At 39.4% G+C, this 24063-nt stretch overlaps 1 protein-coding gene across 1 annotated transcript in view; it reads right to left on the reverse strand.

The window, feature by feature from the left end:
* CENPJ (centromere protein J) overlaps positions 1-23157 on the reverse strand; it is a 46154-nt gene extending 22997 nt beyond the window's left edge. Inside the window, exons 1-7 of the mRNA XM_065896317.1 lie at positions 22714-23157; positions 21878-22001; positions 15208-15507; positions 5260-5371; positions 4397-4499; positions 2640-4269; positions 531-663 (exon numbers count right to left, since the gene is read on the reverse strand). Of these exons, the coding sequence (XP_065752389.1) occupies positions 531-663; positions 2640-4269; positions 4397-4499; positions 5260-5371; positions 15208-15507; positions 21878-22001; positions 22714-23157 (2846 nt within the window). The remainder of the gene's footprint in view (positions 1-530; positions 664-2639; positions 4270-4396; positions 4500-5259; positions 5372-15207; positions 15508-21877; positions 22002-22713) is intronic.
* Positions 23158-24063: the final 906 nt, after the last annotated feature.

Raw genomic sequence — 24063 nt, forward strand, 5'->3', positions numbered from 1 at the left:
GTAGCCACTGTGCAGAACAGTATGGTGGTTCCTCAGCATTATTCACAATAACCCAAACATAGAAACAACCCACATGTCCAGCTGTGAGCCAAGGAAGGCTAAGGATCACCAGAAACCGAAAGAAGATACAAGAGAAAGCATGGCTCTGCTGACACCTTGACTGCAGGCTTCTAGCCCCCAGAACCATGAGAAAATAAATTTCTGTTGTTTCAAGCCATCCAGTTTGTGTATATTTTGTTAGAGCAGCCCTAGGAAACTAATACACTGGCCAAGGTGGCCCTTGAATTCAGAGCTCCACACTGCTTTTCAAATTTCAATTTATGACCTCATCATGACGACAATTCTCCTTTAAGACATCTTTGACCACAGTGGGTCATTTTATTTAAAAATTCTTATGTGGTATTTATTTCACTTCCTTCTCTCACTTTTATTGTTGGATTAATAAGAATTGTTTCAAATAGTTCAGATATAATCTTAGAAATAAAGCTGAATCACTATACATTTTCCCCCACTTACAGATGCAAACTTACCTGAGTTTTTCCAAGGCACTTTCTCGTTCAATGCGAAGTTTAGCTAAAGATGTGTTCTCAGCTTTAAATTTTTCTATTTCTGTTTCCAATTCAATAACTTTCTCTCTCAAAACTTGAGATCGAGCATTGTCACCTATAAGATAAGCCACAAATACTGAACTTCACAAAAAGCTTTCAACAGCAAAACACTAGCTAGCTATTACACTAGGAGCCAAAAATACGGTAAACACCTGTACTATTAAAATGCATTAGAAACAATGCTTCTAAAAACAAAGAAAAAAAATATTATAGTCTAACTTTCCAGATGGAACAGCCTAAATTTAAGAATCAAATCATTCTACCTCAAGAGTATCAATCTGATGACAAATGACCGTTATGTATTAAAAAAAAATCAAATAAATTTTTAAACCAATATACACAAATAGCTTAAGAACATGAATAAGTATTTGCAAGAGACTTAGAGCTCTAATGAACACCAAAATCAAAGTTTACCCCCCACCGATCAAATACAAATTAAGATCTTTTTCAGTATCAAATTTGCTGCTTAAGAAAATAGCCAATGCTTTCGTCCTTCAACTACCCTTCTGGAAAATAACCCTGATTCGTAACACAAGGCTAAAATACACATTATCTACCCTTAGACCCACTTCTAAAAATCTAGTTAAAGAACGAACTTATGGGCTTCCCTGGTGGCGCAGTGGTTGAGAGTCCGCCTGCCGATGCAGGGAACACGGGTTCGTGCCCCGGTCCGGGAAGATCCCACATGCCGCAGAGCGGCTGGGCCCGTGAGCCATGGCCGCTGAGCCTGCGCGTCCGGAGCCTGTGCTCCGCAACGGGAGAGGCCACAGCAGCAAGAGGCCCACATACCGCAAAAAAAAAGAACGAACTTATAAAATCATACAAATCACTCTGCACAAAAATATGCATTGAAGTGTTATTTCTAATAGTGAAAAATAATTTGTATCCAACATTAAAGAAATTACTAAATAAAATTATGTTACATTCATATAATGCTCTGCAACCATTTTTAAAGTATACAAAGAGTTTTAATGATATGGCCAAAGCATATTATACACCTGGTCAAAAAGGATGAGACGAGTTATAATATATGTCTCTACCATATGAAAAATACACAGGAAAAATGAATGGAAAGAAATATCCCAAAATGATATCACAATTACTTTAGGATAGGTTAGTTATAAACATTTTTGCTTCTACACTTTTTAACTTCCAAAACTCCTGCAAAAAATATTATTTTTAAAATCAGAGTATTTTTAAAAATTACCTTAAGTTATAATTTCTATTTTAAAGCACCTATGCTTTGCTAGACATTCAGAGTTTATAATATAACATGACATAATGGAAAACTGTTTTCAATGTAAGTTAATAAAATCCATCACATAAACTAAATACTACATAGCCACTAAATGGAATGAGACAGATGTGTGTATTAGAACAATCTTCAAAACTTATTATAAGCAGGTGCAGAACAGCATATAAGAAATACGCTGTCATATGTGCAGAAAAGAGGACTATATACACGTTCACACGTATGCTTTCATATGCATGGAATCTTTGTAGAATACACAAATGAAATGGGAAAGTTGATGTCTCTAAGAGCCCAGGTCTGGGGAAGAAAAGAAACTTGAATTTTACTGTGTTTCTTCCTCATCATATTTGGCAAGTAAATGCATGAGGTAGTTAAAAAAAAAAAAAAAAAACTAATTAAAAAAATACACACACACAGAGGTTAGCACAGTAGCACAAACCACAAATCGGGTATTCCCTGGTTATAAAAGAAACTTAAATGTTATCTCACTTTATAATAATTAATTTTAAAGCCTTAGCAATAAGATACAGGCTAAAATTTGAAAAATCTGAAATCACAATTCTTCCAAAACTCTTATACTAGTGACTATTACATTAGACTCACAAAACAAATCAAATTTTAACAAATTACCTACTAAACTTACCTACTAAAACACCTACTAGATTTCCACCGAGCATCTAGAAAGGTTGGGATTTCAATAAGCATTCTGACAACATACTGATAAAATAAATGTTAGACTTGTAACATTCCATTACATAGTTTACAATGCTCTGACTTACCAGGTGGCTGGTCTTGATTTATGTTTAACTTGGGTTCATTTCCCAAGCGTGAATCTGATTTTGATTTTGGTTTCAAAGAAGGGAAGAATTTCATCATCAGATCCGAGGTAGGAGGAGGACTTGTGCTCCTACTGGATTTATTCAAGTCTTCTCCCTTCTTAACTGCTGCAACCTTCCTTTTTATTGTTTTGTCCAGTACACATTTTTCACTCTTATTAGGGTAGGTTGTCTGGGGAGTCCCATAAACGGCTTCATTCCCAAGAATAACATCATGTTTAAATGAATCATCTTCAAGGTCAGTCCAAGTTCTTTCATCATCAAAGTCAATTTTACTCATAGATGGGTATCTTCTTGAGGAATCAGAAGCTTTATTTTTCAAGCCTGCTATTATGATAGACTCATCACTACTGTAATCTTTATCAGACAAATCTAAATCAACATCTCTCCTCTTATCTTCTTCTTGAGTCCTGGTGTCCCTTAAAGGTCCCCTCCCATCACAGACTTGGGGACTATCTTCTCTGCTGCTGAAACCCCTTTCTTTATCCTCAGTTGATGGTTTTATGGTGACATCAAGGTGTTCCTCAGAATCCGTGCTATCATCACTGTCTGTACCACCTTCGTCATCGCTTGCATTCCACCTAGTTGGACTTTCACAAGTGCTCATCTGGAACACTTTCCTACTGACTTTACAGGACTGTTCCTGCGACCCATCAGGTGAGGATACTGAATCCGGTTGTTTGGGTGCAACCTCACACTCACCCTTACTTTCACACTTGGTACGGTCTGGATCCTCACTTTGGTTACGCTCACTGATGGGATCCGGTGTTGCTGTCTTCTCTTGCTGCACAGCTTTGACAGGAGTAGAAGACAGCCGGTGACCTCTGCAGATCTGCTGGTCCCTCTCTAAGATCTTCAGTACAAATGAGGAATTACTAGAAAATGATATTTCATCAGCAGCTTGTTCTAAAAACAAAAATTCATCTAATTCCAAATTTTCCTTTTCCTTTTCTCGTTCCCAATTCTCTAACTTTTTCTGAAGAGAAATGTCAAGAGAAGATTCTGACTCTTTCGAAGTCTCACTTATTGGGCTCTTAGAAGCCACGCAGCTGGCCAGCCCTGTCAAAAGGGAAAGTCTGTCTTTACCTTGTGTATTATTCCAGATTTTGCAACCAACGTCACAGGGTTTTGTACACTCGGGTACATTTTCTTTATCATTAGATTCTACCGTTTTTTCTAAATGGATCTGACCTCTAAAGTGCCCGTCACCTTTCTTCCCTGCCAGTATCTTCAATCCTGCTGGAGAGAGACTTTTCCTATTGTTACCCTTAAGCACTTTCGGCTTCTGACCGAGTGTGACACAACCACTCTTTGTTCTGGCTTTACTGTTCTTTTTGACAGGAAGGTTCTCTGTACACAGTTCTTTATTTATATGAGCAGTTTTCCGCTGGAATTGTTGTTTATCTAATTTAAGCACAGGTTTGTCCTCTGAAATGCTCTGAGTAGTGACTAGTTTATTTTCTCTCCCCTTCTGAAACTTAGACTTAGCATTAGTAAATCTAGCTAAACCTGCTCCTCGTTTTAAGAATGGTTGTTTTGGTTTTGCTTTGATTAGCAAGGATCCTTCTGCTTCCTAAAATAAAAGAATATTTGAATTAATTCTGGTATATCCAAGTAATGTCAAAGTTATTTTTAAAGCAAATTATAAACAAATCTCTAAAGCCTTAAGATAATTTAATCAAAATAGTGGAAATGCTAACCCTTAGCTGTTTTTGTTTCAGTTCTTGTTCTTCCAACCGAATTTGTTCTTCTAAGTAGTCTTCAAAGGTTTGTTTCCTTTCTCTAATAGCAGCTTTAATAGGCCTAATCGTAAGAGTAAAGTTATTTAACATTCAAATCATGCAGTGAATACTTTACACTTAGTGTGCCTGACTGAGAACTAACCTTTTTCAAAGTCACAGATCGCCTCTGAGAATCTATTAAAAGCTACAATCCCACTCCATCCTCCAAAATATAGAAATACACGTCACTCTACACATGATTTGAAAAACCCCTCTGAAGTCCACCTACTGACCTTAGATTAACTTTTGAAGTAACATATTCATTACATAAATAAAATATATTTCAAAAATAGTTCATTAAATACATTCTTTAAGATCCTTAATAATATAAACAAATCAAAAGTCATCTGTCATTCCATAATGTATATTAAAATATATAAGAAAATAGTAAACAACCTCACAGTTGATATTTTATCTCTGACATAAAATTTTTAAATTCTGTAACCACACTCACTCAATTATTATTTGTAAGTGATACCATGTGTAAGACTCCAATATATGACTTTTTTCTCTTCTCCAAAACAGGATTTACTTATTTGAGAGAAGCTTAGTTTTATCCAGATATTTCCCTTAGGTGAAAAAACTTTGCTCCATTTTTCCAGTACATGTCAACCTGATGTATCTCCCTAACCTGCTTCTGTTGCTGACAACATGGAATAAGTTGGATCTTCAACCCGTTACTTAAAAGCACACCCAGGCAAAAACAAGAAAACTATGGATCTTTCAAAGAAAGTACCAACAATAATGACTTTATACTAAATTCCTTCCAACATGGATGATACCTTTCTTCAATATTAACCACTTCTGAGGAATCACCAATTTTTTTTAAGTTCGTATTGTTCCCTTCCTGAATCTGTTCCGTCATTTTCTCCGAACATGGTAAAATACCTTCTCCTAGGATAAAAATGAGCAACAATTTAGTTCAAAAAAAGCAGATTAAAGTCTTAAAACTTGAGAATTTTACAAGTTACTGCACTAAAAAAATATTTAGTTAAACTTAATGTATACCAAAGATTTTAGAACTCTCAAGGAATTCTTTAATATGATAAAGGAAAACAACAAAATGCTAATGAGAACACAACATTCTGCTCTCCTTTCCAGCTGACCTCTCAAAAACCCGTGCCATAGTACTGGCTTCTGTGACCTGACAGTGAGCCCTCTGTTCGGTCACACTGTTACCTGACTGATTAAATTTTGAAGCAAGTCCTTTGCTAGGACTGGACTTTATTCAAAGTATCTGGTGTTGAGTTCTCAATTCAGATCAACTTCGCTGGCAAGCTACTGAGGACTGAGACCCCCAAAATAATCCGGAAGCCATTCTGTGAAGTTGACAAGTGAAAGTCTGCAGATAGGAAAACCTCTCCTTTTACACACTGAGAATTCCCACTGCAGTGAATGGAAGATCTGTGTGTGTAAAGAGCACGTGAGCAGCGGGGATTCAGCCCCAGAGAAAGAAGGTGTCGAGTTGCCTTGGTAAAGAATTTATACACCACGTGGTCACAGTTTCTTGACAGGGCAGCGACAGGAAACTAACAGAGCTGTAATGACGAAGTACTCTGAAGCACAGGGCACTGTTTTAGAGGTAATTCTACAAAACAAAACTTTACTTGGGGACCTTCAAGATGACGGAGAAGACGTGGAGATCACCTTCCTCCCCACAAATACATCAGAAATACATCTACATGTGGAACACCTCCTACAGAACACCTACTGAAATCTGGCAGAAGACCTCAGACTTCCCAAAAGGCAAGAAACTCCCCACATACCTGGGTAAGGCAAAAGAAAAAAGGAAAAACAGAGACAAAAGAATAGGGATGGGACCTGCACCTATGGGAGGGAGCTGTGAAGGAGGAAAAGTTTCCACACACTAGGAAGCCCCTTCACTGGCGGAGACAGGGGGTGGCAGGGGGGATTGCTTCGGAGCCACGGAGGACAGCGCAGCAACAGGGGTGCGGAGGGCAAAGCGGAGAGATTCCTGCACAGAGGATCGGTGCCGACCAGCACTCACCAGCCTGAGAGGTTTGTCTGCTCACCCGCCGGGGCGGGCGGGGGCTGGGAGCTGAGGCTCGGGCTTCAGAGGACTGGGGTTGGCTGCGTGAACACAGCCTGAAGGGGCTAGTATGCCACAGCTAGCCGAGAGGGAGCCCGGGAAAGTCAGGACCTGCCTAAGATGCAAGAAACCAGTTTCGGGATGCGCGAGGAGGTGGGGTTCAGAGCACCACCTAAACGAGCTCCAGAGATGGGCGTGAGCCGCAGCTATCAGCGCAGACCCCAGAGACGGGCATGAGACGCTAAGGCTGCTGCTGCAGCCACCAAGAGGCCTGTGTGCGAGCACAGGTCACTATCCACACACACACACACACATGCATGCACTCCAGGGACCTGTGCAGCCCGCCAAGCCAGGTCCTGTGATCCAGGGAAAAGTTCCCTGGGAAAACACACAGCACGCGTCAGGCGGTTGCAACATAACGCAAGCCTCTGCCTCCGCAGGCTCACCCTGCATTCCGTACCCCGCCCTCCCCCAGCCTGAGTGAGCCAGAGCCCCCGAATCAGCTCCTCATTTAACCCTGTCTTGTCTGAGTGAAGAACAAAGAAGAGAAAGGGAAATCTCTCCCAGCAGCCCCAGGAGCAGCGGATTAAATCTCCACAATCAACTTGATGTACCTGCAACTCTGGAACACCTGAATAGACAACGAATCATCCCAAATTGAGGCAGTGGACTTTGGGAGCAACTTGGGATTTGCTTTCTGCATCCATTTGTTTCTAGTTTTAGGCTCATTTTAGGTTAGTATTTAGAGCTTATTATCATTGGTAGATTTGTTTATTGATTTGGTTGCTCTCTTCCATGTTTTTTTTCCTTTTCTCTTTTTGTGAGCGTGCATGTGTATGCTTCTTTGTGTGATTTTGTCTGTATAGCTTTGCTTTTACCATTTGTCCTACAGTTCTGTTTGTTGTTGTTTTTTTTACCATAGTTTTTAGCACTCGTTATCATTGCTGGATTTACTTTTTGGTTTGGTTGCTCTCGTCTTTCTTTCTCTTTCTATTATTTTTTTTTTAATTTTTTTAATAATATTTTTTATTTTCATAACCTTATATTTTTCTTTCTTTTTTTTTCCCTCCCTTTTCTTCTCAGCCAAGTGGCTGACAGGGTCTTGGTGCTCTGGCCGGGTGTCAGGCCTGAGCCTCTGAGGTGGGAGACACAAGTTCAGGACATTGATCCACCAGAGACCTCCTGGCCCCACATAATATCAAACAGCGAAAGCTCTCCCAGAGATCTCCATCTCAATGCTAAGACCCAGCTCCACTCAACAACCAGCAATCTACAGTGCTGGACACCCTATGCCAAACAACTAGCAAGACAGGAACACAACCCCAACCATTAGCAGAGAGGCTGCCTAAAATTATAAAAAGTTCACAGACACCCCAAAACACACCACCAGACGCGGTCCTGCCCACCAGAAGGACAAGATCCAGCCTCATCCACCAGAACACAGGCACCAGTCCCCTCCACCAGGAAGCCTACACAACCCACTGAACCAACCTTACCCACTGGGGGGAGACACCAAAAGTAACAGGAACTACGAACCTGCAGACTGCAAAAAGGATACGGCAAACACAGTAAGTTAAGCAAAATGAGAAGACAGAGACATACACAGCAGATAAAGGAACAAAGTAAAAACCCACCAGACCAAAAAAATGGAAGAGGAAATAGGCAGTCTACCTGAAAACGAATTCACAGTAATGATAGTAAAGATGGTCCAAAATCTTGGAAATAGAATGGAGACAATACAAGAAACATTTTAACAAGGACCTAGAAGAACTAAAGAGCAAACAAACAATGATGAACAACACAATAAATGAAATTATAAATTCTGTAGAAGGAATCAATAGCAGAATAACTGAGGCAGAAGAACGGATAAGTGACTGGGAAGATAAAATAATGGAAATAACTACCACAGAGCAGAACAAAGAAAAGAGTGAAAAGAATTGAGGACAGTCTCAGAGACCTCTGGGACAACACTAAATGCATCAACATTCAAAAGAGAGGCCTCCCAGAAGAAGAAGAGAAAAAAAAAGGGACTGAGAAAATATCTGAAGAGATTATAGCTGAAAACTGCCCTAATATGGGAAGGAAATAGTCAATCAAGTCCAGGAAGCACAGAGACTCCCATACAGGAGAAACACACGAAGACACATATTAATCAACCTATCAAAAATTAAATACAAAGAACAAATATTAAAAGCAGCAAGGGAAAAGCAACAAATAACATACAAGGGAATCCCCATAAGGTTAACAGCTGATCTTTCAGTAGAAACTCTGCAAGCCAGAAGAGAGTGGCAGGACATATTTAAAGTGATGAAAGGGAAAAACCTACAACCAACATTACTCTACCCAGCAAGGATCTCATTCAGATTCAATGGAGAAATTAAAACCTTTACAGACAAAAGCTACGAGAACTCAGCACCACCAAACCAGCTTTACAACAAATGCTAAAGGAACTTCTCTAGGCAGGAAACACAAGAGAAGGAAAAGACCTACAATAACAAACCCAAAACAATTAAGAAAATGGTAATAGGAACATACATATCGATAAACACCTTAAATGTAAATGGTTTAATGCTCCAATCAAAAGACATAGACTGGCTGAATGGATACAAAAACAAGACCCATATATATGCTGTCTACAAGAGACCCACTTCAGACCTAGGGACACATACAGACAGAAAGTGAGGGGATGGAAACAAATATTCCATGCAAATGGAAATCAAAAGAAAGCTGGAGTAGCAATTCTCGTATCAGACAAAACAGACTTTAAAGACTATTAAAAGAAACAAAGAAGGACACTACATAATGATCAAGGGATCAATTCAAGAAGAAGATATAAAAATTGTAAATATTTATGCACCCAACATAGGAGCACCTCAATACATAAGGCAAATGCTAACAGTCATAAAAGGGGAAATCGACAGTAACACAACCATAGTAGGGGACTTTAACGCCCCACTTTCACCAATGGACAGATCATCCAAAATGAAAATAAATAAACACAAGCTTTAAATGATACAGTAAACAAGATGGGCTTAATTGATACTTCTAGGACATTCCATCCAAAAACAACAGAATACACTTTCTTCTCAAGTGCTCATGGGACATTCTCCAGGATAGATCATATCTTGGGTCACAAATCAAGCCTTGGTAAATTTAAGAAAACTGAAATCGTGCCAAGTATCTTTTCCGACCACAACACTCTGAGACTAGATATCAATTACAGAAAAAATCTGCAAAAAACACAAACACATGGAGGTGAAGCAATACACTACTAAATAACCAAGAGATCACTGAGGAAATCAAAAAATACCTAAAAACAAATGACATGAAAACATAACGACCCAAAAACCTATGGGATGCAGCAAAAGCAGTTCTAAGAGGGAAGTTTATAGCAATACAATCCTACCTCAAGAAACAAGGAACACCTCAAAAACACAACCTAAACGTACACCTAAAGCAATTAGAGAAGGAAAAAAAAAAAAACCCAAAATTAGCAGAAGAAAAGAAATAAAGATCAGATCAGAAATCAATGAAAAAGAAATGAAGGAAACAAGAGCAAAAATCAATAAAACTAAAAGCTGGTTCTTTGAGAAGATAAACAAAATTGATAAACCACTAGCCAGACTCATCAAGAAAAAAAAGGGAGAAGACTCAAATCAATAGAATTAGAAATGAAAAAGAAGAAGTTACAACTTACAGTGCAGAAATACAAAGGATCATGAGAGATTACTACAAGAACTCTATGCCAATAAAATGGACAACCTGGAAGAAATGGACAAATTCTTAGAAAAGCACATCCAGGAAGAAATCGAAAATATAAACAGACGAATCACAAGCACTGAAATTGAAACTGTGATTAAAAATATTCCATCAAACACAAGTGCAGGACCAGATGGCTTCACAGGTGAATTCTATCAAACATTTAGAGAAGAACTACCATCTATCCTTCTCAAACTCTTCCAAAATACAGCAGAGAGGAACACTCTCAAACTCATTCTACGAGGCCACCATAACCCTGATACCAAAACGAGACAAAGATGTCACAAAAAAACAAAACTACAGGCCCATATCATGGATGAACACAGATGCAAAACTCCTCAATAAAATACTAGCCAAGAGAATCCAACAGCACATTAAAGGGATCATACACCATGATCAAGTGGGGTTTATCCCAGAAATGCAAGGATTTGTCAATATACGCAAATCAATCAATGTGATACAACATATTAACAAACTGAAGGATAAAAACCATATGATATTCTCAATAGATGAAGAAAAAGCTTTCAACAAAATTCAACACCGATTTTTGATAAAAAACCCTCCAGAAAGGAGGCATAGAGGGAACTTTCCTCAACATAATAAAGGCCATATATGACAAACCCACAGCCAGCATCGTTCTCAACGGTGAAAAACTGAAATCATTTCCACTAAGATCAGGAACAAGACAAGGTTGCCCACACTCACCACTATTATTCAGCATAGTTTTGGAAATTTTAGCCACAGCAATCAGAGAAGAAAAAGAAATAAAAGGAATCCAAATAGGAAAAAAAAGAAATAACACTGTCACTGTTTTATTTACTGTCACTGTTTGCAGATGACATGATACTATACATAGAGAATCCTAAAGATGCTACCAGAAAACTACTAGAGCTAATCAAAGAATTTGGTAAAGTGGAAGGATACAAAATTAAAGTACAGAAATCTCTTGCATTCCTATACACTAATGATGAAAAATCTGCAAGAGAAATTAAGGAAACACTCCCATTTACCACTGCAACAAAAAGAATAAAATACCTACGAATAAACCTACCTGAGGAGACAAAAGACCTGTACTCAAAAAACTATAAGACACTGATGAAAGAAAATAAAGATGATACCAACAGATGGAGAGATATACCATGTTCTTGGGTTGGAAGAATCAACATTGTGAAAATGACTATACTACCCAAAGCAGTCTACAGATTCAAGGCAATCCCCATCAAACTACCAATGACATTTTTCACCGAACTAGAACAAAAACTTTCACAATTGGTATGGAAACACAGAAGACCCCAAATAACCAAAGCAATCTTGAGAAAGAAAAATGGAGTTGTAGGAATCAGGCTCCCAGACTTCAGACTATACTACAAGGCTACAGTAATCAAGACAGTATGGTACTGGCACAAAAACAAAAATACAGATCAATGCAACAGGATAGAAAGCCCAGAGATAAACCCATGCACATATGGTCACCTTATCTTTGATAAAGGAGGCAAAAACATACGATGGAGAAAAAACCACCTCTTCAATAAGTGGTGCTGAGAAAACTGGACAGCTACATGTAAAAGAATGAAATTAGAACACTCCCTAGCACCATACACAAAAATGAACTCAAAATGGATTAAAGACCTAGATGTAAGGCCAGACACTAAAAAACTCTTAGAGGAAAACACAGGCAGAACACTCTATGACATAAATCACAGCAAGATCCTTTCTGACCCACCTCCTAGAGAAATGGAAATAAAAACAAAAATAAACAAATGGGACCTAGTGAAACTTAAAAGCTTTGCACAGCAGAGGAAACCATAAACAAGACGAAAAGACAACCCTCAGAATGGGAGAAAATATTTGCAAACGAAGCAACTGACAAAGAATTCAATGTACAAAATTTACAAGCAGCTCATGCAGCTCAATATCAAAAAAACAAACAACCCAATCCAAAAATGGGCAGAAGACCTAAATAGACATTTCTCCAAAGAAGATATACAGACTGCCAACAACACATGAAAGGAAGCTTAACATCATTAATCATTAGAGAAATGCAAATCAAAACTACAATGAGGTATAGTACAATGACCTCACACCAGTCAGAATGGCCATCATCAAAAAATCTACAAACAATAAATGCTGGAGAGGGTGTGGAGAAAAGGGAACCCTCTTGCACTGTTGGTGGGAATGTAAATTGATACAGCCACTATGGAGAACAGTATGGAGGCTCCTTAAAAAACTAAAAATAGAACTGGCATACAACCCAGCAATCCCACTACTGGGCATATACCCTGAGAAAAGCACAATTCAAAGAGCCATGTACCACAATGTTTATTGCAGCTCTATTTACAATAGCCAGGACATGGAAGCAACCTAAGTGCCCACTGACAGATGAATGGATAAGAAGATGTGGCATACATATACAATGGAATATTACTCAGCCATAAAAAGAAACGAAATTGAGTTATTTGCAGTGAGGTGGATGGACCTAGAGACTGTCATACAGAGTGAAACAAGTCAGAAAGAGAAAAACAAATACCATACGCTAACACATATATATAGAATCTAAAAAAAAAAAAAAAGTGGTTCTGAAGAACCTAGGGCCAGGACAGGAATAAAGGCACAGATGTAGAGAATGGACTTGAGGACACAGGGAGGGGGAAGGGTAAGCTGGGATGAAGTGAGAGAGTGGCATGGACATATACACACTACCAAATGTAAAATAGATAGCTAGTGGGAAGCAGCTGCATAGCACAGGGAGATCAGCTCAGTGCTTTGTGACCACCTAGAGGGGTGGGATAGGGAGGGTGGGAGGGAGGCTCAGGAGGGAGGGGATATGGGGATATATGTATATGTATAGCTGATTCACTTTGTTATACAGCAGAAACTAACCCAACACTGTAAAGTAATTATACTTCAATAAAGATGTTTAAAAAAAAAGAAAAAAACACAAGTCTTCAAAAGGTTAATGTTATGGAGAAAAAGGTGTGGGCTTTCCTAAGTTAAAAAAGACTAAAGGACTTCCCTGGTGGTCCAGTGGTTAAGACTCCATGCTCCCAATGCAGGGGGCATGGGTTCTACCTCTGGTCGGGAAACTGAGATCCCGCATGCCTCGTTGTGCGGCCAGAAAAACAAAACAAAACAAAACAAAAAGACTAAAGAGTTGTAACAACTGAATGTAATACATAAACCTTGACTGGATCCTATTTTTAAAAAAACACCTTTAAAAGGCAATTTTGGGATTATAGGGAGAATTCTAAATTGCATTTGCATAGATAAGGTCCCTAGGTATAATAACAGTATTGTGGTTATATAGAAGAATGTCCTAATTTTTACTTGATATTTGAAATGATATAATGTCTGCATATTATTTGCGATGAAATGACTCAGCAAACTATATACCGATGTAAATACAGATATAAATTTAAGTATAGATACAGGTATATACACACACATACAAATATAGATAGACAAAGTAAATATGGAAAAATATCAACTGTTGCATGTAGGTTACTGGTAATTACAGCAGTGGTCTTTCAACTTTTCTGGATGTTTGAAATTTTCCAAAATAAAAGGTTAAGGGGACTTCCCTGGTGGTCCAATAGTTAAGACTTTGCACTTCCACTGCAAGGGGCGCGGGTTTGATCCCTGGTAAGGGAAGTTCCGCATGCTGCACAGTGCGGCCAAAAAAAAAAAAAATTGAAAAGGTTAAGGGAGAGTACTGTTTAAAAAATAAGGAAGAGACACGACCTCTTTACACCAAGGAATTACTCAAAATTAGGAATAAGTTTTTATCCCAAAACTGCCCAATCCAAAACTGTAAGTATAGACACCTTTTGCCATATCATTTGTGTTTTTCTGTAACTTACTCTAAGGAACATATACATAAAAACACCATTAAAATTGAAAACTAAATTAAAAAGAATGCAAATGACTCAGTCCTACCACAAAGAACATTAAATACTGATATATATTTGATGATCTGCATAAAGATGACAACCATTAAGATTACGGTTATGAAGGCTACAGAACGTACCATAAGCATTTTCCATGTTGAGTGGGAAAAGAACACAATCGATTATACAATATTTTATGATTACAAAATGTGGAGGGGGAAAAAAAGGCCAGGGAGTGAGCACAGCAACAGGACTTAAAAAAATTTTTAAAAAAAGGACAAGAAGAAAATATACCAGAAATGCCTCGAGAGCTCCATGAGTTTGGACCATCAGACACTGAGTGCCAGTTCTCCGGCAGGCACATGCCGGGTGCTGGGAACACAGAGGGCCAGCGACGAGTGTCTGGGTTAGGGGGATTCCTTTTGTGAGTAATAACTCCCATCACCAACCTACTGCTCACACTTCACATCTTCTATCCTGTGCCCCACCACCAGCACACACATTTTAACTCAATTTTAAACTTTTCTAAGGGCTCAAGAAAAACGGTGCATGCAGAACTCGCTGCCTCCCTTTTTGAAGACCCACGCTGCCACGCGAGGTTTGAAATTGGCATGAGTTGTCCTGCAATTTGTTCCTGGAAAGTCACAAATTCTATGTCTGGTTCTGTGTCCTATCCAGGCTCAGTGGCTGTGTAGCAGGTAGGATCTCACAATTAAAGATGCAGGGGAGGGCTTCCCTGGTGGCACAGTGGTTGCGAGTCCGCCTGCCGATGCAGGGGACGCGGGTTCATGCTCCCCTGGTCCGGGAAGATCCCACATGCCACGGAGCGGCTGGGCCCGTGAACCATGGCCGCTGAACCTGCGCGTCCGGAGCCTGTGCTCCGCAACGGGAGAGGCCACAACAGTAAGAGGCCCGCATACCACAAAAAAAAAAAGATGCAGGGGACAAGGAAAAATGCAGAAAGGACTTTTCTTGTCTTAGAACAACCAGGTGACACTGTCAGTTAACTACAGAAGAGAGAAAAATAAGTAACTCACCTTTAGGATGGTTATGGTTTTCTTCCTTCAAATCATTTTTTTTCACAAGTGCTTCTTGATATTGAGCCTCATAAAACAAATTGGGAGAAGCACCACTTTTTGAAGTTAAGACAAAATCTTGATGAGTATTTCTACGGAAGTTGTTTTGTTCATCGGATAAAATGTTGGAAGTGTGTTTTTTTTCTTGGGTTTGATTCTGGTAGATATATGATGGTAAGAAGGGCGTGGGTTTCTCTACAGTGGCTGAATTTCCTGGAGATCTGTACTTCTGGCTCTGGTCATCATGCACTAGAGTTAAACCTTACGATTAAGAAAATCAAAAAAACTGATGACTTTCTATAACATTTTCTGTACTACCTGTTACCCCTACTATTGAATACAAAGTTTTCTCCCAAGTGATAAAAGTATCTTTTCCTCATTAATAGGAAACTATGTTTAACGAAATCATGAAATTGTAAGACTCCAAAGTGACCTTTGATTTTTGAATATATTTATACCACGATTCATGTGCAGTTTGAACGTGGCAGAGCTGCAGCACCGCCTAACTCTGGAAGGCACCAATCACGCTCCATCCATGAGCACTGCTGGAAGCTGTCAACTCTACAGCCCTGTGACGAATACAGTTAAATGGAGAGCACCAATGCAGATAGTTACAAATAATCTGAATTGCTCCTTGATGATCAGTAACTGCTGTGTCACAACACATAAACGCATTTTCCCTTTATATTACCATTAACATGTTGGTAACCTCAGGTGGTGGAATTATGGGTGACTTCTGTTTTGTACTTTTCTGTAGTTCCTAAATTTCCTGTATTACTTTTCACCTGTTTTGTTTCTTAAGTCTCTACTTTTGAAATCACCCAATAAACAGAGAGAGGATTCCCTTTCTATATACCTCTAAGGTATAATTCTTAGAGGACAGATGGCAATACTAGCCATCCTGCCTGCTGTACCAGTCCCTTGAAATCCTGCTACTTTCCTCTGTTCTCCCAGATTGTTTCAATTAAACAGAATTAAAAGACATAATGGCAAGTGTTTCACAAAAAAGGCATGCCATTTATGTCCTATACCATCTGCCTCATCCCCAGCCCACAAATAAAACTGGAAATCAGGTAGGCCCTCATTGAGTATCAGATTCAACCTCCCTTCTTTAATAACAATACTCTCCCACTAAATATTTTTAATGAAGGGTCAACCCACTTCAGCCTAACGACATCTTTGACAGAAGAGCAACAACCCAAAGCAGCAGTTCTCATAGCACGATCTGTAAACCCCTGGAGGTCTCCAAGACTCTTTCAGGGCATCCACCAAGCTCTAAGCTATTTTCAGAAATATTAAGACAGTACTTGCCTTTTTCACTGTGTTGACATATGTACTGATGCTGCAAAGGCAAAATGGAAACTTCCTGGAGACTCCATTCAAAAGCAGTAGAGCAGCACCCACTGCGCTAGCAGTCACTGTGTTCGTCACCGCCATGTACTCTCAGTTTAAAACCAAAAAACAACAGTTTTGCACTTCCCTGGTGGTGCAGTGGTTAAGAATCCACCTGCCAATGCAGGGGACATGGGTTCGAGCCCTGGTCCGAGAAGATTCCACACGCTGCGGAGCAACTAAGCCTGTGCGCCACAACTACTGAGTCTGCACTCCAGAGCCCATGAGCCACAACTACCGAAGCCCACACGCCTGGAGCCCATGCTCTGCAACAAGAGAAGCCACCGCAATGAGAAGCCCGTGCACTGCAAAGAAGAGTAGCCACAACTAGAGAAAGCCCACGCACAGCAACAAAGACCCAACGCAGCCAAAAATAAATAATTTTTTTAAAAACACCTTAAAAAAAGTTTTAATTAAGAATGTCCTAGATAAAGCAGCAAAAATTATTAAATTTTTAAATTAAATTTTAAGCCTGAGTACATGAACATTCTATAGGACAAAATGAGAAGTACACATAAATCACTTCTGCCGTAAACCAAGACATGGGCTGTGAAATTTTTGAGCTATAAGCTCAACTAGAGGAACTTCCTTGGCAGTCCAGTGGTTAAGACTCCAAGATTCCAATGCAGGGGGGTAGAGTGCCCTGGTCAGGGAACTAACATCCCACATGCCGCGTGGCGCAGACAAAAAAAAATCTGCTAAGCTCAACTAGACACTTCTTTCAGGGAACATCATTTTCTTTTTTTTTTTCGGTACGCGGGCCTCTCACTGCCGTGGCCTCTCCCGTTGCAGAGCACAGGCTCCGGACGCACAGGCTCCGGACGCACAGGCTCAGCAGCCATGGCTCACGGGCCCAGCCGCTCCACAGCACGTGGGATCCTCCCGGAGCGGGGCACAAACCCGCATCCCCTGCATCGGCAGGCGGACTCTCAACCACTGCGCTACCAGGGAAGCCCGGGAACATAATTTTTACTTGAAAGAATGAATGACAAGCGATGAATGATTTAAACCTCAGTACATGGCAGGCATTTTCTCAAAGATGAAACAAGTGAGCCAGTTACTTCAAAGAAGCTGACAATATTCGTTGCCAATGATAAAATTTGAACTTCCAAGTAAAAATGAGAATGTTGGAAAACATGTCCATCGCCATGAGCTTGACAACTTTATAATACAGTTATGATGAGATCTGTGGTAGTATTAATGGATATAAATTTTTATAATGAAATATGTCAATATTTTAAAAACCTACATAACTCAGGAAACTATTATTTTCCAAATAACCAATGCATGGTTTGGTTTTACCAAACCAAAGGTGATGAAAAATCCATTCAAAATGCCAAGATAATTAATGAAAGAATAAATAATCATAATAATTTACTACCAGGTTTATATAAAACTTTTTTTTTTTTTAAGGCACAGTAAATTTTCAAAATGTATGTGTTAAGTTCAGGTATTTTTTATATTAAAAAAAATTATTGATCACTGGCAGTTAACTTAAATGTTGTTCCCAGAAAACATCACTTAAAAGTTTTACTTGTACAGAGAATGGGCTTGAGGACACGGGGAGTGGGAAAGAGAAGCTGGGACGAAGTGAGAGAGTGGCATGGACATATACACACTACCAAATGTAAAACAGATAGCTAGTGGGAAGCAGCCACATAGCACAGGGAGATCAGCTCGGTGCTTTGTGACCACCTAGAGGGGTGGGATAGGGAGGGTGGGAGGGAGACACAAGAGGGAGGAGATGTGGGGATGTATGTGTATGTATAGCTGATGCACTCTGTTATACAGCAGCAACTGACACACCATTGTAAAGCAATTATACTCCAATAAAGATGTTTAAAAAAAAAAGAAACACAACACTGTAAAGCAATTATACTCCAGTAAAGATGTTAAAAAAAAAGTTTTACTTGTTTCTTTTTGTCTTATGGAAGGATAAATGCACAGTGCTTTGCCAAGTACAGTTTGATGATTAACTCCTGAGTTTCTGTGCCTTCCTTCTGGAATCCCTGCTCTTGGTGTTATCTGAGAAATTAGATGATCTGCCTATGACTTTATCTTTTAATGTGACCTTTCTCTTATGCCATGTGCACCTGAGAGAGTAAGATATCAGTAGAAACCCAGACTCTGGAGCTCAACAAACCTCACTCCAGGTGTGGAAATTAAATACAGGTTGGGTACAGCAAATAAAAGAGAGATTATTGTCATTCTACTTAGAACTGTATGATCCCAGAGTCTGAAGGAAATGTACACTCAGTTTATTCCAATCACTCATAGAATGCATAAAGGTATAATATAACATCCCACTGAGTGGTATGGTTTGTAATTACTGTTATTTATTTATTCATTTCACTTAATTTGATGTTTTAAATTGTGGAAGTAATTCTTGCTTATTTTGGCAACTCAAATAATTCGAAGTATAAAGTTAATCTGCATAAGTCCACATCTTCTTATAAAATCAATCCCTGGACTTCCCTGGTGGCGCAGTGGTTAAGAGTCCGCCTGCCGATGCAGGGAACACGGGTTCATGCCCCGGTCCGGGAAGATCCCACAAGCCGCGGAGCGGCTGGGCCCATGAGCCATGGCCGCTGAGCCTGCGCGTTCGGAGCCTGTGCTCCGCAACGGCAGAGGCCACAACAGTGAGAGGCCTGCGTACAGCAAAAAAAACCAATATATCAATCCCTTGGAGTAACTATTATTAATATTCATGTACGATTTCACACCCTTTTTTATGCTTATACAAACGTCTACAGGCATACTCAAAATTACTTTCAAGAATAAATCATTCTGACCTTGAATGATTCTGACTTTCAGAAACTTCCTAAAATTTTATACTTTAGAAACTGAGGTCTAGGGACTTCCCTGGTGGTCCAGTGGTAAAGAATCCACCTACCAATACAGGGGACGCGGGTTCGATCCCTAGTCGGGAAACTAACATCCTGCATGCCACAGGGCAACTAAGCCCACATACCACAACTACTGAGCTCGCACACCTCAATGAGAGCCCTCACGCCCAGGAGCCCACACGCCACAACTAGAGAGAGAAAAAAACCTGCACACCACAACTAGAGAGAAGCCCGAGTGCTGCAACGAAGAGAAAAAGATCTCACATGCCTCAACGAAGATCCTGTGTGCCGCAAGTAAGACCCGACACAGCTAAATAAAAAAAGAAACTGAGATCTATTTTAATTAATGCAATAATTATTTTTAATAATCTTTATTTTTAAAGAAAAAATGGCAAGACATTCTAATATATTTTAATGTAACAGAGCATGAAAATTCACTAATATGATTTCAGATTCCAAATTGTGAATAACCGCTAAGAAACGACCACTTGTTGAGTTTGGTGCAGTATCAAAGAAATAACCAAAATTATTTGAAAAGCCTGTTAAAATACTCCTCTCTCCTTTTTCCAACTACATGTCCGTGTGAGGCTGGGGTTTTTTTCACATACATCAACCAAATCAACATAACTGAAGAGATGGGAGGCAAAAGTAGATACGAGAATCAGCTGAGTTCTTTAAGCCAGAAGTTAAAGAGATTTTCAAAAACATTAAACAATGCAATCCTTCTCACTAATATTTTAGAAAAATTTTTTTCATTAAAAAATGTTATTCTCTGGTTGTGCAGTGGTTAAGAATCCGCCTGCCAATGCAGGGGACACAGGTTCCAGCCCTGGTCCGGGAAGATCCCCACGTGCCGTGGAGCAACTAAGTCTGTGCACCACAACTAGTGACGCCCGCTCAGCCTAGAGCCCATGCTCTGCGACAAGAGAAGCCACCGCAATGAGAAGCCTGCACACCACAACAAAGAGTAGCCCCTGCTCGCCACAACTAGAGAAAGCCCGCACACAGCAACAAAGACCCAACGCAGCCAAAAAAAAAAAAAGTTATTTATAGCATGTAACTGATTATTTTAAATGAATTAGTTTTTAAATTTCTAAGTTTTAATTTCTAACACAGTAAATATCAATAGCTATAGCCCATATAACACAAGCTTTTTGGGGTCCTCAATAATTCAAGAGTGTTACAGGGTCCTGAAACCAAAAAATGTGAAAATGGCCCTAAAGCAATTGTTCCATAACTCCATGGAGGTAGTTCTTATATTAATAAGTTTGACATCTGCTTCCCTATTGCTCTACCATAGTGCTATTTCTACCTTAAGAACTATCACAGGCTATTGTAAGTGATTTTGATTATTATTTTTATGTATTCCATAAAGGCACTCAATTATTTCAAGATACATACCACGTTCCCTATGTTCTCTAACATAAACATCCAAATTCCCTAAACCACTCTTCATTTGCTACAGTTCTCATCACCAGCACTACCACCACTCCCCGAGTACCATCCAGCCACACTCTGCACATTCATTTGCCAATATCTGTTCTTCTTTGTATTCTCAATGTCCAGCGCAACCTCTGAAGAGAACAAGCATTTTACTGAATCAGTAAAGCGTGTCTCTTAAAAGGTAGCACCAAGAAGCAAACTGCTCCAGACCGCTGTTTTTCAAACTGTGGGACATAATCCATTTTATCAGCAGACACAACAGATCATGAATGGCATTTTTTTTTAATGACATACAATAGAATAAACAAAATATCCTTGTTACCTGCCAGGCACACCAGTAAGAACTGATTCATGAAATTTCTTTGAAATTATGAGTCATCATTTAAGATGGTTTTGTTACTAAGCGGCACGGTCAAAAAACTTTCAAAACTACTGCTCCGGATCACATTTCCACTGCTTTCCCCCCACTGATAAGCACATCATGCTTTCTATTAATTGACCTGGCATACAACAGAGAAACTGTCCTCTACTACCACAGAAAATGTTTCTGGTGCGGCTCTTTAGCTGAGCAGAATGGCTTCTACACATCCGCATCTTCACGACCCTGAGCAGTTTTTCATTCATCAGGCAGGGGTTGTAAACCAGTAGCGCTAGGCCAAATTCAGCTCTGGATCTTTTATTCTGCTGGGTCTTTTTAAAATTTTATTTTATAAATAAATATGAATGCCTATAAGCAGGGCACACATGCTCCAGAATGGCACAGATCCCTCATCCCAATTATATTACACCACCACCATTCCATAGTTGTCTGCTTGGCTTCTTAAGAAATTGGAGTTTGCAACACATGATAGAGAAATGGTAGAAATGACCTGTCAAACAATGAAAGACAGGAAGTGTAGGCAACTGTCCATCGCTGTACTAAGCAAAGGTCTTACATAAGCACATACTACCTGGGAGTGTGTGCTGCCCAGACACCATGGTGAGCAGCTTCTCCTGTTCCGCCATGAGTCTTTGCAGTTGCTCTAACTGTTGCCTCTTCAGTTGTTCCTGCTTCTTCTGTTGTACTTCTTTCAGCTTTTTAAACATAAAATTAACTTGATTAAACTAACTTAATATTTCTTTATGGACCTTTGCCCCTCACATTTATCTTAATCCCTCCCATCTCCCTTCTTATATCTTCTCTAATAAAGAGTTTCAAAGAGGGCTCTCTAGGGACATCCCTGGTGGTCCAGTGGTTAAGACCCCGCGCTCCCAATGCAGGGGGCCCGGGTTCAATCCCTGGTCAGGGAACTAGATCCCACATGCTGCAACTAAAGACCCTGCATGCCGCAACTAAGACCTGGCAGAGCCAAATAAATAAAAAAAAATTTTTAAGTTCTAAAAATTAAAAAAAAAGAGGGATCTCTAAGTAACTAAACCTGCCACCAAAACTAAACTCTCAACTAAGAAACAGAACAAGTCACATGAATCCTTTGACTCTTAAAACAGGATAGGTATCAGTACATTTATAATCAACTTTTCTTCCCTAATATTTGGTCAACCATTTCCAACTTAGTTTTTACAAAATGAGGGAGAAACCTAAAGATGTTACTGTAAGTGCTATATTTATATCTTACATATTAAATATGCTTTAATGTTTCATATCAAACAAAAGGCAAAATATGGTATTATGAGGCTTTCAGAGTAAAGGGGAAGAAACAAAAAGACCTGGAACAGGTGACCTTTCGTCGTACCTGCAATAACTGTGCAATAACACAGATACATATTAAGTCAAATCCCGTTTTACCTGTTCAAGCTTTTTAAAAAGTGGGTCTTTATAAGCCACTTCTTTGGATTCACTCACAGGATCTGAAACAAAGTCATTTTTGTTATCTTCCCAGTGCCCAGGAGCATGCTGACATGCCACTATTTGTGTTCCCTCTTTAGTTGAAGGAAAGACTCTCTGTGTTTCAGATTTATCTGATTGTAACTTATAAGGGCTGTTGGGCTCCAACTTCTGTTCTTCATGAAGTGAATCTTCTTCACTTATAAAGCTGAAGCTATTTGAAAAATCTGTGGGTTTAACAGGAAAGCTGCTAGAAATGTTCACATTTACTCGCTTCTCTTCCTCTGCTTCCAAAATAGGAAATCCACGATTTAATATGACCCCAGCCCGAGAAGGACTGGTCATCCACTGGGTTAAGAAGTTCTGCCCACTGTTTAACTCTGAAGAGGTTGACATCAGGAACATTTTAGTCCAATGACACTACTGTATTTAAATAATGTAAAAGCTAGAAGAGCTGTTAATTTCCAACACCTGTAGAAACAAGACAGCCAACAAAAATTATTAGTTAAAGCTATTCAACCCAAACCTCAACCCAGCACAAAAACCTACTGAATATTTCTTACAGGAAACACTTTAACTAGCAAAGCAATCGGGCAATAAGTTACATATTTTTAAAACGTCTTTAAAATACCCAAATTGAGGGGATCAAAACTCAAAGTTCCCTTCTGATTTAATCAGTTACTGATGAATTTACACAAGTGCTCAATCAGTTGACCAAAAACTAAGGGAGCTAAAGCATCTTCTAAGTTATTTGATTACGAAAGGAAAAATAGGCCACTATCAATATCCACTTTAACCACGTGCATGCATCTGGCCCTAGTCCAGTACTGCTTCTTTGCCCAATACGGGGAACCCTGTTCTCCCTAGTCCCAGAACAGAAGTCACCACCACCCCATGGCTTCACCTGGCACTGTCTGCTGCTGTCCGTTCCTCCTCTTCTCCCTTATAACCCCTTGCCCAGCAGGCAGTCTCTCATCTGCATCCCTAGAGGTCTCTGACATCACTGCTTTGGCGTCACCTCATTATTAGTGGTATTTCGCTTCTGTGTTCATAATCTACCAAGCTGTGAGTTCCTTGAAGGTATCTGTATATTCACCACTGTCTAGCACCATCCATCCCTGGGAGATAGAAGAAACTTGATAAATGTTTGCTAAAAGTAAGTTAAAATTAAATCAGAACTAAGGTTATATTGTTGAAAATAATTCAGTTTTATAAAGTATTGTTTGTGTTCATTCAATGTTCAACAATAAAAATTTCATTGGTTCATAGCACGGGACAGCTATGCTGTATGAATCATACTCTAAAACAACC

The sequence above is a fragment of the Phocoena phocoena genome, chromosome 18 (assembly GCF_963924675.1).
Source record: "Phocoena phocoena chromosome 18, mPhoPho1.1, whole genome shotgun sequence".
In the NCBI taxonomy this organism is placed as follows: Eukaryota; Metazoa; Chordata; class Mammalia; order Artiodactyla; family Phocoenidae; genus Phocoena; species Phocoena phocoena.